Consider the following 15,321-nt stretch of genomic DNA (forward strand, 5'->3'; position numbering starts at 1 on the left):
GTATTTTAGTACCAGCTTGGGGACCTGTGCTAGGCTATTTAATTGCCTACTCTTATATATTTTGGTATAACTGAGGTTTAATTGCCTACTCATATATTTTAGTTATGACTCAGGTAGAGATGACCTTAATTTTTAGTTTGAAATTTCTTCTGTTCCAGGCATCGGCATATGTTTGTCAAACAAATTGACATGGACCAGGTCATGAAGGTAATGGGTAGCTTTTCCTGATGTTTTTATTTCCTCTTGTGACTCCAAGAGTAGATTAAGTCCGGATTTGCTTTTCAGGCTAAGTCTATTAGAGAGTTTGATAAACGGTTCACCTCAGTCATGTTTGGATACCAAACAATTGATGATTATTACACCGATGCCAGTCCAAACCGCAGGCTGAAGTCAGTGGGGATCCCAGTGCTGTGCCTGAATGCTGCGGACGATGTCTTCTCACCCCGCCATGGTAAGAACACCATCGTCTACACACTTGGATGGGGATTAACTCTTCTTTGAAAGAGTTATCTTTTAGTGTCATTTCTGTGCATGTCTGTGTGAGTGAGTATATGCTGTGTGCGTCAGTAGCCACAGAGGCCAGAAGAGGGTGACAGATGCCCTGCAGCTGGAGTTACAGATTGTGACGCCGAGCGACCACACACAGGCGCTGGAACTGAACCCAGACCCTCCGGAAGAACAACAGCTGCTGGGCTGTCTCCCCAGTTCCTGATTTCACTCTTAATTTTTTTCCTTTTTAGTATAATAACAAATATGTATAATATAATAATATATTAAGGTAACAATAAAAATATCATATCTATTCCATTTTTTATTAAATGCTGCCTGGCATGAAACGCCATGCCTATAGTCCCAGCACTTGGACCCTGAGAAGAGCTTGAGGCCAGCCTGAACTTTAATAAGCTGAAGAGCAGCCTGGGCCATTACTCAAAACATAAAAACAAGCAAACAAAAGTTAGCTTTTATAACTCAGTATCACCAAGTGATGGTGGCACACACCTTTAGTCCTAGCAGAGGTAGGCAGATCTCTGTCAGTTCAAATCCAGCATGGTCTACAGACAGGACATCTAGGTCTATTGCACAGAGAAACCCTGTCTGGAAAAAAAAAAGGAAAAAAATCCAGTATCAAAGGTTTCAGACCACAGGCCCAGTGTTTTGAGGGTCCACATGTGTTCTCTGTGTCCGTTACTCTCAGGCACAGGTCCTTTGAACAGATTATACTCCAGCATCTTTGCCTGGAGAGAACACTGGCATTGTTTGCCTCTTTTTCCTGGAATTCCAAAAATAAAAGAAGTTGGAGTTTTCTTCCCCTTTGACCTAGAAGAGGACTTAACACTTTAGAAACTTGGTGTCCTTGAGTATTCTGATACTGGAAGCAAATTTGGGCTAAAGGTTTATTTCTAAAGGAAAACAGTCTAGTTTGTTTGTTTGTTTTCTCTCCTGGATATAGTAAGGAAAAAAATTATCTCAAAATTAACTTCCACACTCTCTTAATTCAAGAATAACAATTGGACAGGAGAGATGGCGCATTGGTTGGGAGGTTGTATTGCTCTTGCCAAGGACCTGAGTTCAGTTCCCAGCACCTGCATCAGGCAGCGTGAAGCCGCCTGTAACTCCAGATCTGGCACTGCCTTCTGGCCTCACAGGCCCTTCACTCATGCACACATATCCTGTCCTACTCATACCTGATTTAAGAGAATAAAAAAATCTTAAAAAGAAACCTCCTGATTTAAAAAATAAAAAAGAACAGCGATGATCATACACGTTTGTTTATGGAAAGTAATCTTACAAACTTAGTATCTGAAGGCTTGACCTCTCACTGCTGAAGTTTGAAGGATGGTTATTGTTGTCAACACGGAATGCTATTGTGTAGCCCAGGCTTTCCTGGAGCTCTTGACCCCCCCCCCTGCTTCCATCTCCCGTGTTCTGGTATATCAGGTATGAGCCACAATGCCTGACCAAAACAAAAAAATCTTTTTTAATCTATTTTTAAACTTTAATGTGTTTGGTTGTTTTGCTTGCTTGTGTGTTGGAATCTAGTGCCAACGGCCAGAAGAGGAAGTCATAGCTCCTGGAACTAGAGTTACAGATGGTCGTGAGCCACCACACGGGAGCTGGGAACCAAATTCAAGTCCTCTAGAAAAGCATCCAGTGCTCTTAACCACTGAGTCATCTCTCCATTCCCTCAAAAATAAATCTTTTAAACATCTTCTCCAAATACTTAATTGAAAACATTTAGATGGGCAGTGGTGGCGCACACCTTTAATCCCAGCACTTGGGAGGCAGAAGCAGGTGCATCTCTGTGAGTTCAAGGCCAGCCTGGTCTACAGAGTAAATGCCAGGACAGTCTCCAAAGATACACAGGGAAACCCTGTCTTGAAAAAACAAACAAACAAAAAAACCATCTCTTTGGGGGCTGAGCTGGAGCTCAGTGGTAGGGTTGCCTATCTGGCACATTTGAGGCCTTGAGCTCAGTCAGCACCAAACAGCGTAATTAGCCAGATCCCAGACGTAACACACGCACTGTGAAGTTTTAGAACACCCCAACACATACAGACATTTTAAATCACCCATCCTTTCTCTGGAGGTCGAATTTTCAGTAGCTGGCTTATAGTATCTATTAAATTATACTGTGGTTGCTTCACATAGTTTCACTGGGTAAGATCTGATGTTTATACACCCATTTTATACTTTTCTGCCTCTGCTGTACACAAGAATTTCCCAATATTTAACCTGACCCACAGGGTGAAGTTTGAACTCATTATTTCCTATTTTTTTCCCAGGCCCTTAAAACAGTCTTAGTATATAAAGGACAATTGTCTGCAGCCCAGGGAACAGGCCGCCCACATCGTTCACATAACTATCATGGCAGAGCCTTTGTTCTGATTACACTCTAGCTAGCAATGAGGGTTAGACCCGGCTGAGTGCTGGGGTGGAGCCCGATGGCAGAGCTTATGCTGAGAGTTCACGAGCCACACACACACACACACACACACACACACACACACACACACACAGTACGCTAGAGCCTAGGAGAAAAAGAAAACAACTTTTAGCTCATGCCCTTGAAGTTTCTGCTCCAAGTTTATGTGACAGAGTACAAACAATGCTATCACCAGTGAGTCATTTCTATTTCACATCAGAGTCCTATTTTCCAATAAAGCTTCTCTTTTGTGCTGAGTGGAAAGAGAAAATCAGAACAATAGACAAAGATAATTACCCTGTCTCAGCAATGGAAGGTAAACATTCATTATCATTAGCCACAATTTCATTCCTTTTTGTTTTTGCTATCTTTATATCTTTTGCTTTATAGATATAGATACATATATATACACATATCACATTTGGAATTTTAAGTCCTTTGTGTAGTTATCAATCATGCTTAGAAATCTAAATTTACATATAATCAAAATTATACAGAATGGATTTACAACTCTTGGTTTTAATTTCCCAAAATAAGACTCAGCCTATCTTTTTATTTTATTTCCTTTCGTCTGGCCTTTCTGTATGTGTGCACGAGTATCCATGCTCTCAGTGCTACAGCGCATGTGTGGAGGTCTGAGTCAGCTGTCTCTGTGTCATGTGGGTCCCAGGGATCAAACTCAGGTTGTCAGGCAGAGCACAAGCCCATCTATCTCACAGCAAAGAAACAGCCTGTAATTTTAGGTGATATAAAATCTTGGATTGATTCTAATAAAAATAAGGATATAGTACAAGACTACAAGTATGGATTACTGTAAGATTATAGGTGACTGGTATAAATTAGTGAGGCTCATTTCATTTAGCCACACTCTTTCCAACTATTTGTTTAATGGTGTTTTTACTGGTTAGAAATGATAAATGGTAATGATCTCTCTCTTTCTCTCTCTCCCACTTCTTTACCCCCCCCCCCACATACCTTACTGCTCCGAATACTCAAGCTATCCCAATAGAAACTGCTAAGCAAAACCCAAATGTGGCTTTGGTCCTTACTTCTTACGGAGGCCATATTGGTTTTCTGGAGGGAATCTGGCCCAGGCAATGCACTTACATGGACCGAGTCTTCAAGCAATTTGTGCAGGCCATGATCGAGCATGGACATGAACTCTCCACTATGTAGCCCCATGGCTGCATCAAGTCTGGACCGCCATTGTTAGCACTTCAGTTTAGTGCACAGATTTTAACTACTGAGTGTCCAGCTGATAGGCCAGCAGGTGGTGAAGCCCGATGTGCAAAACTACTTCTTAGGGAAACAAAACCGACTTTGTAGCAAGAAACTAAAGATAGTTTAGATTGTTACTGTTGTAGCTCTTATGTTTACTCTGCCTTACCAAGTACAACCTTAAATTAAGTAGTCCTTACAAACATGAATTGCACTTAACCAAAATGATTGTGTAAAAGATTTTAATTCCTCAGGGTTTTAATTTAGGCTAGTATTTTTTAGATTACTCAGTCTAGTGACGTATAAGAACGTGACTAACTTAAGAGAGTTTGATGACTTGAATGTAAGTGATAAGAGAGGCATTCATGATAACATGAAACGGAAAAAAATAAATGGCACCTCACCAAGTGTTTGTTCTGACTTTAAAAAGCAAATGCAACAATGTGAGACAGACTTCCACACCTGCTCTTTTATTCTGATAATATGCAATTAGGGCTGATTTATGTTTTTATAATTATTATCATTTACATGCTTATTTTTAAAATAGTACATGTGCGTATGTACATCATCATATTAAAATAAATTCTATCATTTTAAATTGTTTCTTTGTGAGTTTATAATCTAAAAAAGAAGAGCCCTGTTGGGTATGGTAGCATACAGCTTTAATTTCAGCATTCAGGAGCCACAGGCAGGTGGATTAGAGTGAGTGTGAAGTCAGCCTAGATTGTAGTGAGTCCAGCCAGCCAGGGCTATATAGTCTCAACAAAAGAAAAAATGCCCAGAGCATAGTATCTGAAAAGTATGCTAATGATAATTTAATGAATGTATTACCAAGAAAACTTTTTGCTTCACTGTTTGCAAAATGTAGGCTGATATCATATACCACTTGAGAGCATTTTCCAGGTTGGGGTGTAGGTTGCTTGGCTAGCGTGCAGAGAGCCTCAGTTTACTCTCCAGGACTACACAGAATGGAACATGTGGTTGAGCGTGTAGCCTGTGATGCCAGTGCTGTAGAGATTGTTCAAGGTCTGCCAGGAGGAGGGAACTCTTCGAGGTTCAGGATATTTAATTGGGTTGAGAGGTATCACAAGCTCAACTGTAGAGTGTATGCCCGTGTCCGAGGCCCAGGACTGTAGGAGAAAAAAGCTGTAATTTGATAATTACTGGCAAGTTACCTTTTAAAGAAGTTGTGCTGCTCCTGTAGTCCTGACAGCAGGGCCACCATTGTTACCAAAACTGTCTGTTTAGCCCTGGTTGGCCTAGGACTTGCTATGTAAATCAGGATGGCCTCCAACTTACGGAAATCCACCTACCTCTTCTTTCCAAGCCTGAGATTCTTGGTGTATGCCATCAAGATTGGCTCCGGAGATGCTTGGCTTTGACTTTTGTTTTTGATGTGTCTCCATTTTTGATACGTCTCCTAGGTAGCCTCTGCTGACCCCAAACTCTCACTCCTCTGAGCTTCACTTTCCTGAGTAGCTAAGATACAAAGCTGTAACCATGCCCAACTCCAGAGCTGTTTGTTGTTCGATAATTCCCTACATGAATATAATGTATTTTGATAAAATCTGCCCCTCTTCTTCCCTCCAGTTCTTTCTGTACCCTCTCCTGTCTTTGTTACGTGTGTTTTGCCTCCATGCACGTATGTGTGAGGGTGTTGTATCTGCCTGAACTGCAGTTACAGAAGGCTGTGAGCTGCCATGTGGGTGCTGGGAATGAAACCTGGGCCCTCTGGACGAGCAGCCAGTGCTGAGTCATCTCTGTCCTCTTGTGTTCTTTCTAAAACTAGTGAATCTACACAGTATAAGGCTTCCACTGCAACATAAACAGACTTTTAGGGAGAATGAATTCTCCCTGCCCAGTAGCCACTCACTGCCAATAGTGCCCCCCCCCGTCCCCAAGTTCCCAAGGCTCAGGAAGACTGAGTGACCCAGGGGTAGTGGAGGTACTGTGCTAACATAGTGTGTAGCTGCTGTGCGCAGCCAAGGCACTTGACCTGGCTGGGAGCAAGGGAGAAATGAAGAGACAACACAAGACAGAGAAACTGGGGGCGGGCAAACTGCAGCCTCTGATGGGAAAGCCGCAGCATCCGGATGCTCAGCATGTTCATCATAAGCAGAATAACAAGGTGGGGTTTTTACAGATAAATAAAGAGACAGGGTTGTGGTGCACAGCTGGATCAAGGAAACAGGGTTAGCCTCTCTATAGGTGCTGTAGGGGAGCAGTCTTTGGGCTGTAAATATGGAGTCTGCACAAACTGTCAACATTCATACCCAGACCCCCAAGGAAGCCTTTGCCATTTCTCTCTGAGCCTAACCCTGGGCTGGGGGTTTGAGTTGCCATTTCCCTCACGGTGTGAAGCTGGGATCGTTGACATGGCAACACCCATGTTAACAGCACATTTCACTCAGGACCTCATATGCTCAGGGCTTCCTCTGCTCCCCACAATAGTATGTTCCAGACATGATCAGGCCATTCCACACGTCAGCTCAAAGTGGCCGTAACTGCATGCATAAGACTACAAAGGGTCAAGCCTGTCAAAATTCCACTGTGGAAGCTGGCCGTGGTGGCACACTCCTTTTGGCGTCAGATCTCTGTGAGTTTGAGGCCAGCCTGGTTCACAAAGTGAATTCCAAGGCAGCCAGGGCTACACAGGTTATCAAAAAACAAACAGAAAAATTGTCCTCTGGTCTTCACAGCATACTGTGGCATGTGTAAATATACACATAATAATAAAATACTAGTAATGCGAATTTTTCCACGCTGTGGCATGTGTGACAAACCACATAATAAAAAAATAATAATAAATGCAAATTTTACCAAAACATGTAAAGCCAATAACATGATGCCTGGCAAATTTTAGCTGTACTTTTTAAGGTAGAAAGCCAGAATATACCATAATTCTACCCAGTTCTCCTAAACTAGATAAGTATTATGAATTCGCTTGGGTGGAAGGAGGAGATGACGAATTTCTCCAGCCTCTCCTTGAATGAGAGTATCTGTTGAAGCAGCTGTCTCCACTGCAGACTTCAGAGTAAAGTGATAATTAAAAAAAAAAAAAATTCACAGTTAATCTGAGCCCTAATATAACACTTGTCACAAGGTGAGGTCTCAACATCCTGAGACTTAATTTGGAATAGATGAGAACAATATGGCAGGTCAGGTGATAATGAACTCCTAGGAATGTGCTATTTTAGCTCCCGTTCTCGCTGAAAGGCAGCATTTGGCCCCCACTTTTTCTAAGACCAAGGGAAAGTACAGAATCAACCCTAACATTCATTTTACTACATTGCAATATCCACATTGACTGATACAGTAGAAGCTACCACAGATAATTTCTTTTATTGTCTTGATTTCTAAATGAATAGATCTATTTCCAGGAACAATATGATTTTTTAATATGGCATGACCTCTGTTTGTTTTCTTTTTTGTTTTTTCAAGGCAGGGAGTGTCTGTGTAGAGTTCCTGGTTGTCCTGGAACTCACTCTGTGTAGGGGCACGAGCCAGTCAAAGATGGCACTAAGGGAAGTCAGATGGGCGAGTCCTGAGTTGTTTACAAAAAAAGGTTGGTTGCCTAGATCAAACCAGATGAGGTCACTGCATGGACAGCTCCTATTCTCTAGGTAAAACTAGGGCACCTAAGCATGTGATAGGCTGACCTTTAAAAACATTGCCTGGCTGTTTTCACACTCTCTTTTTTTTCCTTTAAAACATGCTTGGTATGGGACAATAAACGAGTTCCTTCTGAGTCTGATTCTGGGAGGATGGGAAATGGGCGGGTAGCCCACTTACCTCCCTCAGACCCAACTCAGCTTCCTGTGGTTGGGCTAAGACCCCTGCATCTGGTGCCCTCAATGACTGGCATGAAGGACCTACATTTCAGCAGAGGCTAAGCGATCTCTCAGGGTAAGTGTGACCCTCAGAATGGGTAAGTCTATTTTCACTAAGAAGGGAGAGAGGGAAGGACCAGAGAAGTCAGCCAGAGATAAAGCAGAGGAGGAATAGGCGAAACCATCTGCCCCAGATAACTCCAGACCCCTGTCTTACCCTCCCAGGGGCAGGGAAAATCCGAGGGATCCGGACCCCTATGATCGACCAGACAATGGCAGATGAAGACCTGGGGGCCTGGTTTACGTGGAGGCCTACCCAATCAAGGAAGGACATGAGGATGCAACTAGGAACACCTCCACCCCCCACCCCTCCATCCCCAACTCCTACCCTCCACCCCCTCCCAAGCCTACCCGGTAAACTTGGCTGCCAGACACACCGGGCCTCTAGACTGGTGTCCTTGGGAGGCCAAGGATCTTGAAGAGCTCTACAAGGCCGTGGCAGAAAACGGCCCTAATTCCCCTTGGGCACTGCCCCTGTTGCAGGACATCGCCTACCATCCATGTGTCTCCAAGGACTGGCTGGATGTGGCTAAGGCAGTCCATCCCCCCCTAGTTCTCAGTTTATCAAATGGTCTGCCTTTTATAAGGAGGAATGTAGAGTATGAGCTGAGGCAAATGGCAATCTAACCCTGCCATCCCTATTGCCTATGATAGTCTGTCGGAAATGGGAGACGGTTACTCCACTGGGGTAGATAGAGCAAGAGGGGGGCCCTGGGTTGTATTGGGATCAGGTGAGTCAGGCTGGGTTGAATGCCTTGGCTAAACTAGATGAAGGGCCCACTGAGTCCTCCATAGCTGGGGTAAGGCAGAAGCCCTGCGTTCCGCACAAGCTGCCGCCAAGAGACCTCAGAGAACAATTTATCAAACTGCTGGTATGGGAAGGGATGAATGGGGACCATAGAATGGCCTGCATGGGATTAAAAGACAGTTCCCTGAGCAGATGGGTGGTAGCCTACCAAGTGTAGGTACCCAACAACATCAATCCCAGTCTCTGGTCCTGGCCTTACAGGCACAGAGGACTGTAATGACAGAGGCCATTACCCAGCCCTGGCAACCCAGGGTCAAGGGTTCTCGAGGCCTCTGGGAAAAGGGACATTTTAAAAGAGACTGTCATCAACAACCCATTAATAGAAATGGGTTACTATTTAAGACAGAGCTAGCCAATAAGAAATGCTAGTAACAGGCTAACAGCATTATATCTAATACAGCGTCTCTGTGTGTTATTTGGGGCTGGTGCGGCTGTGGGCCCAGGCCAGCAGAAAAACATGCTCGTAACAGCGGGGCAGCCTCCAACCCTGTTAAAAATAGGAGGAAGCCTCTCTAAAGGTAAGATTGGAGGGTCTCATACCCCAACAACACAAGCCCACTGGACTGTCCTTTTGGTTGAAGGACTTTATCCAAAAATGACTGTCTTGATAGGCAGTAAGAAGTTTCATTGTTTGGTAGCCACAAGGGCAGACAGGACTGTGCTCCAGGAGGAAGCAGCTTCCACCTGGAAGCGTCCACCTGTGCCCTTGGTTTTGGGGGTGGGAGGTAACTCCCAATCAAGAGAAACAGTGGCCTTAATGCGCTGGACCAGCCCAGACAGGGACCAAGGAAAGATATGCCCCTTAGTGGTCAAAGGCCTTACTGACAATTTGCTGGGACAGGACATGCTGGGTCAAATGGACACTGTTGTGGCCATAGATCATCGGGCTTTTTATGAGGATATCCTGGAAGAGAAAGAGGCACAAAGGGTAGGAAAGGACCTAAAGGGGTCAGAGAGGTTTGTTTCAACCTCCACAACTACAGCGGGGAGCCTGAGAGGTCTATCCGGGTGTACCCCCAATCATAAGGGCCACTGTCCCGCATGCCGCCTATCAGATGGGCACCAGGAAAACGCATATGGGTGGAGCAGTGGCCGCTGACTAAAGCTAAGGTGCTAGCACTCCACCAGCTAGTGGACGGACAATTAAGGCTGAAGCATATCAGCCGTCCTATGAGCCCATGGAACACCCCGGTGTTTGAAATTCAGAAAGCATCCGGGGTTGGCGCAAGCTCCAAGATTTATGCGCAGGATAAACGAGAGGACGGAACTGGTGGGCACCCCCTGAAGGGGCATGACCCGGACCCCTGCTACTCCCACAGAACATACATTTATGGTGATTGATATGGTGATTTATGGTGACTGCTTCTTTTCTATACGGCTACATCCAGAGGATTGTGATAAATTTGTCTTCTGTGTTCCTTCACTTAATTATTCCGAATCTGATCAATATTTTGAATGGGTAGTACTAACACAGGGAAAGCTAACAGTCTGGCTTTCTGTCAACAGTATCTTGCTACTCTCTTAAGGCCTATGCTAGAGTCAAAGGATTCAATAATCCTTTATGGAATTCAATAATCCTTTATTGAATTAATAAACCTATATGGATGGTTTAATTTTGGGACATCGGGATCCAGCACATCTGGAGGGCTTTGTGACATAGGAGCTCCAATTGCTACCCAGAAAAGGTCCAAAAGATGTCCGCCTTCAGAGTACTTTGTTCAGAACTCACACTGACACAGGCTAGCCTACTTAGGCCTGTTCTGGAGGTGCCTGAATCTAGGACCCTAACCCAGCTCCAGCTCTTACTGGGGCACACAAGCCAGTCGAAGATTTTGCTGAGGGGAAGTCAAGAGGGCAAGTCCTGAGATTTTTTACAAAAAAAGATGATTGGTTGCCTAGATGGAACATGAATAGCTCATGTTCACTAGGTAAAGCTAGGGTGCCTAAGCACGAGATAGACTGACCTTTAACCCTTGTGGGTTTTTCCTTTAAAAGATGCCTGCTATGGGACAAACAAGTTCCTACCTGACTAGACTCACTGCTGTGGATTGTCTCTGGGATTCTGGAAGGCTGGAAAATGGGCAGGCAGTGCACTTATGTTTCCTCAGACCAAGCTCAGCTTTCTGTGGCTGGGCTAAGACCCCTGCAACTCTGTAGACCAAGCTGGCTGGCCTCTAACCCACTGAGATCCACCTGCCTCTGCCTCCCAAGTGTTGAGATTTAAGGTGTGTACCACGACTACCTGACAGAGATACTTTAAATACGTATATGCTTTGCAAAATACAGAGATAGGGAAGGATTCTGCAATAATAAAAATAATTAAAATTATTTACCTCTATATCCCAGCACTCAGGAGGCAGAGGCAGATGGGTTTCCGAATTCTAGCCCATCATGGTCTATATAGTAAGTTCCAGGACAGCCAGGGCTATGCAAAGAAACCATGTCTCAAAAACAATGATTTACCTCTTTGCAAAGTATGTTTGTGTCCTAAATAAACGCAGAACCAGCAGTCGGATATTGCTGTGAAAGACCAGACCATGCTGTTTTCAGAGGAATTAGAATTATTTACCTCTTTCAAAGTACATATCTGTGTGTGTGTGTGTGTGTGTGTGTGATTATTAGTGTTCTGTTTTGTTTTTTGAAACAGTCCCATGCATCCCAGGCTGACCGCCAACTTGATATGTAGCAGAGACTGACATGACCTTGGACTCCTGGTGCTTCTTTCTGCCTTATGTCCAAAAGGCTAAGAATGCAGCCATGCATCATCACACCTAGCTCTGTGTGTGTGTGTGTGTGTGTGTGTGTGTGTGTGTGCTTTTCATGATCTGTTATTTTACATGTATGTATGAGAGATGTCATTCTGTAAATACGTTTCTCATTCTGGCTAATGAATAAAGCACTGTTGGCCAATAGGAAAGCACGATAGGCGGGACTAGGAGACAAGGAGGATTGGAGGAAGTAGTAGGGAGGAGTCAGCATGGAGAGATGGGAGAGAGTGGACACCTGCCCCACTCTCCGGTAAGATGAGACCACATGGAAATACTTAGATTAATAGAAATGGGTTAATAATTAAAACAGAGCTAGCCGATAAGAAACTAGTTCCTGGCCAACAGCATTATATCTAATACAGTGTCTCTGTGTGTTAATTGGGGCTGGTGCCCCGGTGTGACCAGGCAGCAAAGGAAAAAACCTTACTCATAACATATGGCGCCACAACATGGCTAATAAGAACTTCCACTTAAAATTTAACAATGTACATGTGTATATGCATGCCCTCTGAGGCCAGAAGTATTGAATCTTGTGCTTTTTACTCTGACCAGGCCGCTTCTGAGTTGCCTGCAAATGCTCTGGGTGGACATGCTTGGAAGACCGCAGGTCAGGGAACTGGGAGACGTTCCGGGCCCCTTCTGTATAGGATTGGATCCCTCTGCTTTCTCTGAATAGATAGGCAGGCTACACTGGCCAATTGCCAACCAGTGATCTCTTTTTCTCCTCCTCGAGGTGACCAGGAGGAATCAGTTTTCTCGCTGGTGGCCAGGGGCAGTCTGCATCGTTTTGTGTCCGACATCATGGAACAGAAGCTGAGTGCTCCTACTCCCTTGACTGACTCTTGACCACTTTCAGGAGTTCTATTGGCTGTCCTTAGAACAGCTGCCTGTCTGTGTCTCTCGGTTTGTCCATACTTTTGTTTAGCTGCTTAACTGTTGTTCTGTGTCTCATATTCAAAAAGAAAGGAAAAAGGCTCTTTTACAAAAACTGGCAAGCAGGCTCTGCTGTGGGGACGCTGCACCCACAGCTCCTTTAAACAGTACAATGTATGGTTACAGAATGCAGTCCCGAGCTTGTGGGCGGCTTTCTCCGGTGCCTGGGAGAGTGGGAGCCAACAGATAACAAGGTACCCTCAAAATTACAGCTGGAAAAAATGTCTGTCTTAATGTGTAAATGCACAGATGCGGCCAGATGTTTCTGTCTGGGGTCAAAACTGACAGAAAAAAACAAGAGCAGAGCAACCAAAAAAATTACTGGTTTGTAGACTTATTAGACATGATTAAAAATCTGTAATATTTGTAACTAAAAGGCTAACTCAAACTGCAACATGGGGTTAATAATGAAAAGGCTACAAAGGAAACTTTAAAACAAAGACTCAATCCATCAGTGTCTGTAGTTCTGGGCAAGTATTCAAATATGTTAAGCCTTATTTTTTTACCCCTTTAGTTCTGCTTCTCACTAACTGTTTTTGTCAACTGAAATATGTCAACCCCAAAACAAGGTCTTTACATTTAAAGGCTCACCCTGAGAAAGACTCATACCACATTGGAATCCCAAATACCCAATGTGGTCACTGGCCACTAAAGTTAGGGTCACAACTACTAAACACTAAAAGCTAGGATATTTCTATATTATGAAGCAATAAGACAGTGACCTTAAGCAGTATGACAAACAACTCGGAGCAGTTTTTCAACCTCAAGACTCTGGGGGTCAAAAGACCTTTTAATAGGAGTAGCCTAGGGTCACCTACATGTCAAACGTTTGTATATTATATAAGGATCAGGAAACTCCCAGCCTATTTGTAGATGATAGGTTGTTTTGGTCATTGTTGTTGTTTTGGTTTGGGTTTTTTTTTTTTTTTTTTTTTTTTTTTTTTCTGATACAGGATAGGTTTGGAGCCTATCCTGGAAGTAACTCTTGTAGGTCTCAAATTCACAGAAATCCACCTGCATACATCCTGACACATTTTATCCCTCGCTCACAGTGACTCTTATGAAATGAAATGAGCCATAAGTTAACACTTGAAGGGTTAGGACTCAGTATAGCATTCTCTTATACTATGTTTGAAAGGTTCACAATGAAAACAGCAGAGGCTGGGCCTGTAGCCCGGTAGGTACAGTGCTTTTTTAGCATGCACCAAGCTCTGAGTTAGACACCCAGCATCAGATAACTGTTAGCACCTATAATCCCAGCACTCAGGAGTTAGAAGCTCAAGGTCATCCTTGGCTATGTAGCAACTTTGAAGACAGCCTGAGGTACCTAAGACCTTGTCTCAAGAACAAAACAGTAGGGTGGGAAGGGCCAAGGAAAAGCGCCCTGACGCTGACTGGATACAGTACCAGGGTTTGAAATCCCACCAATCCCTGAGTTTGCTACAAAAACCCACCAATCCCAAACTACACTGGAAAGCTCCACCCCTGAAGAAACCCTAGGGTTTCTTCTGTACCCTGATCAGTCTGTTGCCTCTCACCCTTGAGGAAGCCACCTCCCTGGATTCTTCCTTCCCAATAAATCTCTTGAGTGAAGTTTGTTGTGAGGTGTGACACTTTTTCACAAGAGCAGCACCCAGCTATAACAGCTTTTGCTGGAGCCAGAGCAGAGGACAAATGTAACCCTTTCCCTGGGGAAACTAACCCCAGTGAACAGAGTTGGGACACTCCAGGGAACCTGAGCAGAACTGTAACACTTCTCCGGAGCAGAGCTGAGAAAAGCTGTAACAACTTCACGGTGGAACCCTCCCCTGCCAGAGCAGAGCTGTTACACTTGCTTTGGGGGAGACTTTCCCAGAATCCAGCTGTAAGGTGCGACAATTGTGGGGACTTTGTGGTATTCCTTGGCTCCTGACTGCCTGTATACCTTTCCATCCGAGCTGTAATGCTTACAAAAACCATAAAGAAAATATGAAAATGTACCAGGCGGCAATGGCACACACCTCTAATGCCAGCACTCAGGACGCAGAGGCAGGCAGATCTCTTTGAGTTCGAGGCCAGCCTGGTCTACAGAGTGAGTTCCAGGACTGCTAAGGCTATACAGAGAAACCCTGTCTTGAAAAAAAGAAATAAAAGAGAAAAACGTGAAAATGATATGTAATTCCACTGGACAGAACCTATTTCAAAAAGAATACAGCCAATCACCATCTCCCATTTGACATCTGTTTGACAGGCAAGTGTGGTGAACGGAGTTCAGTTCCTGTAGCCAACCACATAAAGTTTGAAGGAGAGAACTGCCCTCCATACCCACAAAGTAGCATGCAGCCCCGCCCTTACACAGTGCACACACATTGGCACCATGATTTTATCTTATTTATTTATTTAGGGTTTTTTGTTTGTTTGTTTGTTTTTTATTTTGTGTGTGTGGTTTGTTTTCTGTTGTTGTTGTTTTTTTTTTTTTTTTTTGTTTTTTTTTTTTTTGAGATAGGGTTTCTCTGTAGCTTTAGAACCTTGCTCTGTATACCAGGCTGACATCGAACTCACAGAAATCCACCTGTCTCTGCCTCCCCAGTGCTGAGATCAAAGGTGTGAGCCACCACTACTCTGCTAGGTTTCTTTTGTTGTTATTAGTTTGTTTTGCTTTGTTTTGTTTTGTTTCGAAACAGGGTGTCTCTATATAGCCCTGGCCTACCACACCTACCACAAATTTGTATTAAAACTAGAATAAGATATAATTTTTTTTTTTCTGAAAAAGATGGTGTGCTCACAGCTGTAATCTCTATA

At 44.0% G+C, this 15,321-nt stretch overlaps 1 protein-coding gene across 1 annotated transcript in view; it reads left to right on the forward strand.

The window, feature by feature from the left end:
* The window catches only part of Abhd3 (abhydrolase domain containing 3, phospholipase), a 43,347-nt gene extending 38,608 nt beyond the window's left edge, over window positions 1-4,739 (forward strand). Inside the window, exons 7-9 of the mRNA XM_051202115.1 lie at window positions 159-207; window positions 286-451; window positions 3,921-4,739. Of these exons, the coding sequence (XP_051058072.1) occupies window positions 159-207; window positions 286-451; window positions 3,921-4,099 (394 nt within the window). The 3' untranslated portion in view covers window positions 4,100-4,739. The remainder of the gene's footprint in view (window positions 1-158; window positions 208-285; window positions 452-3,920) is intronic.
* Window positions 4,740-15,321: the final 10,582 nt, after the last annotated feature.

The sequence above is a fragment of the Phodopus roborovskii genome, unplaced genomic scaffold (assembly GCF_943737965.1).
Source record: "Phodopus roborovskii unplaced genomic scaffold, PHOROB, whole genome shotgun sequence".
Taxonomy (NCBI): Eukaryota; Metazoa; Chordata; class Mammalia; order Rodentia; family Cricetidae; genus Phodopus; species Phodopus roborovskii.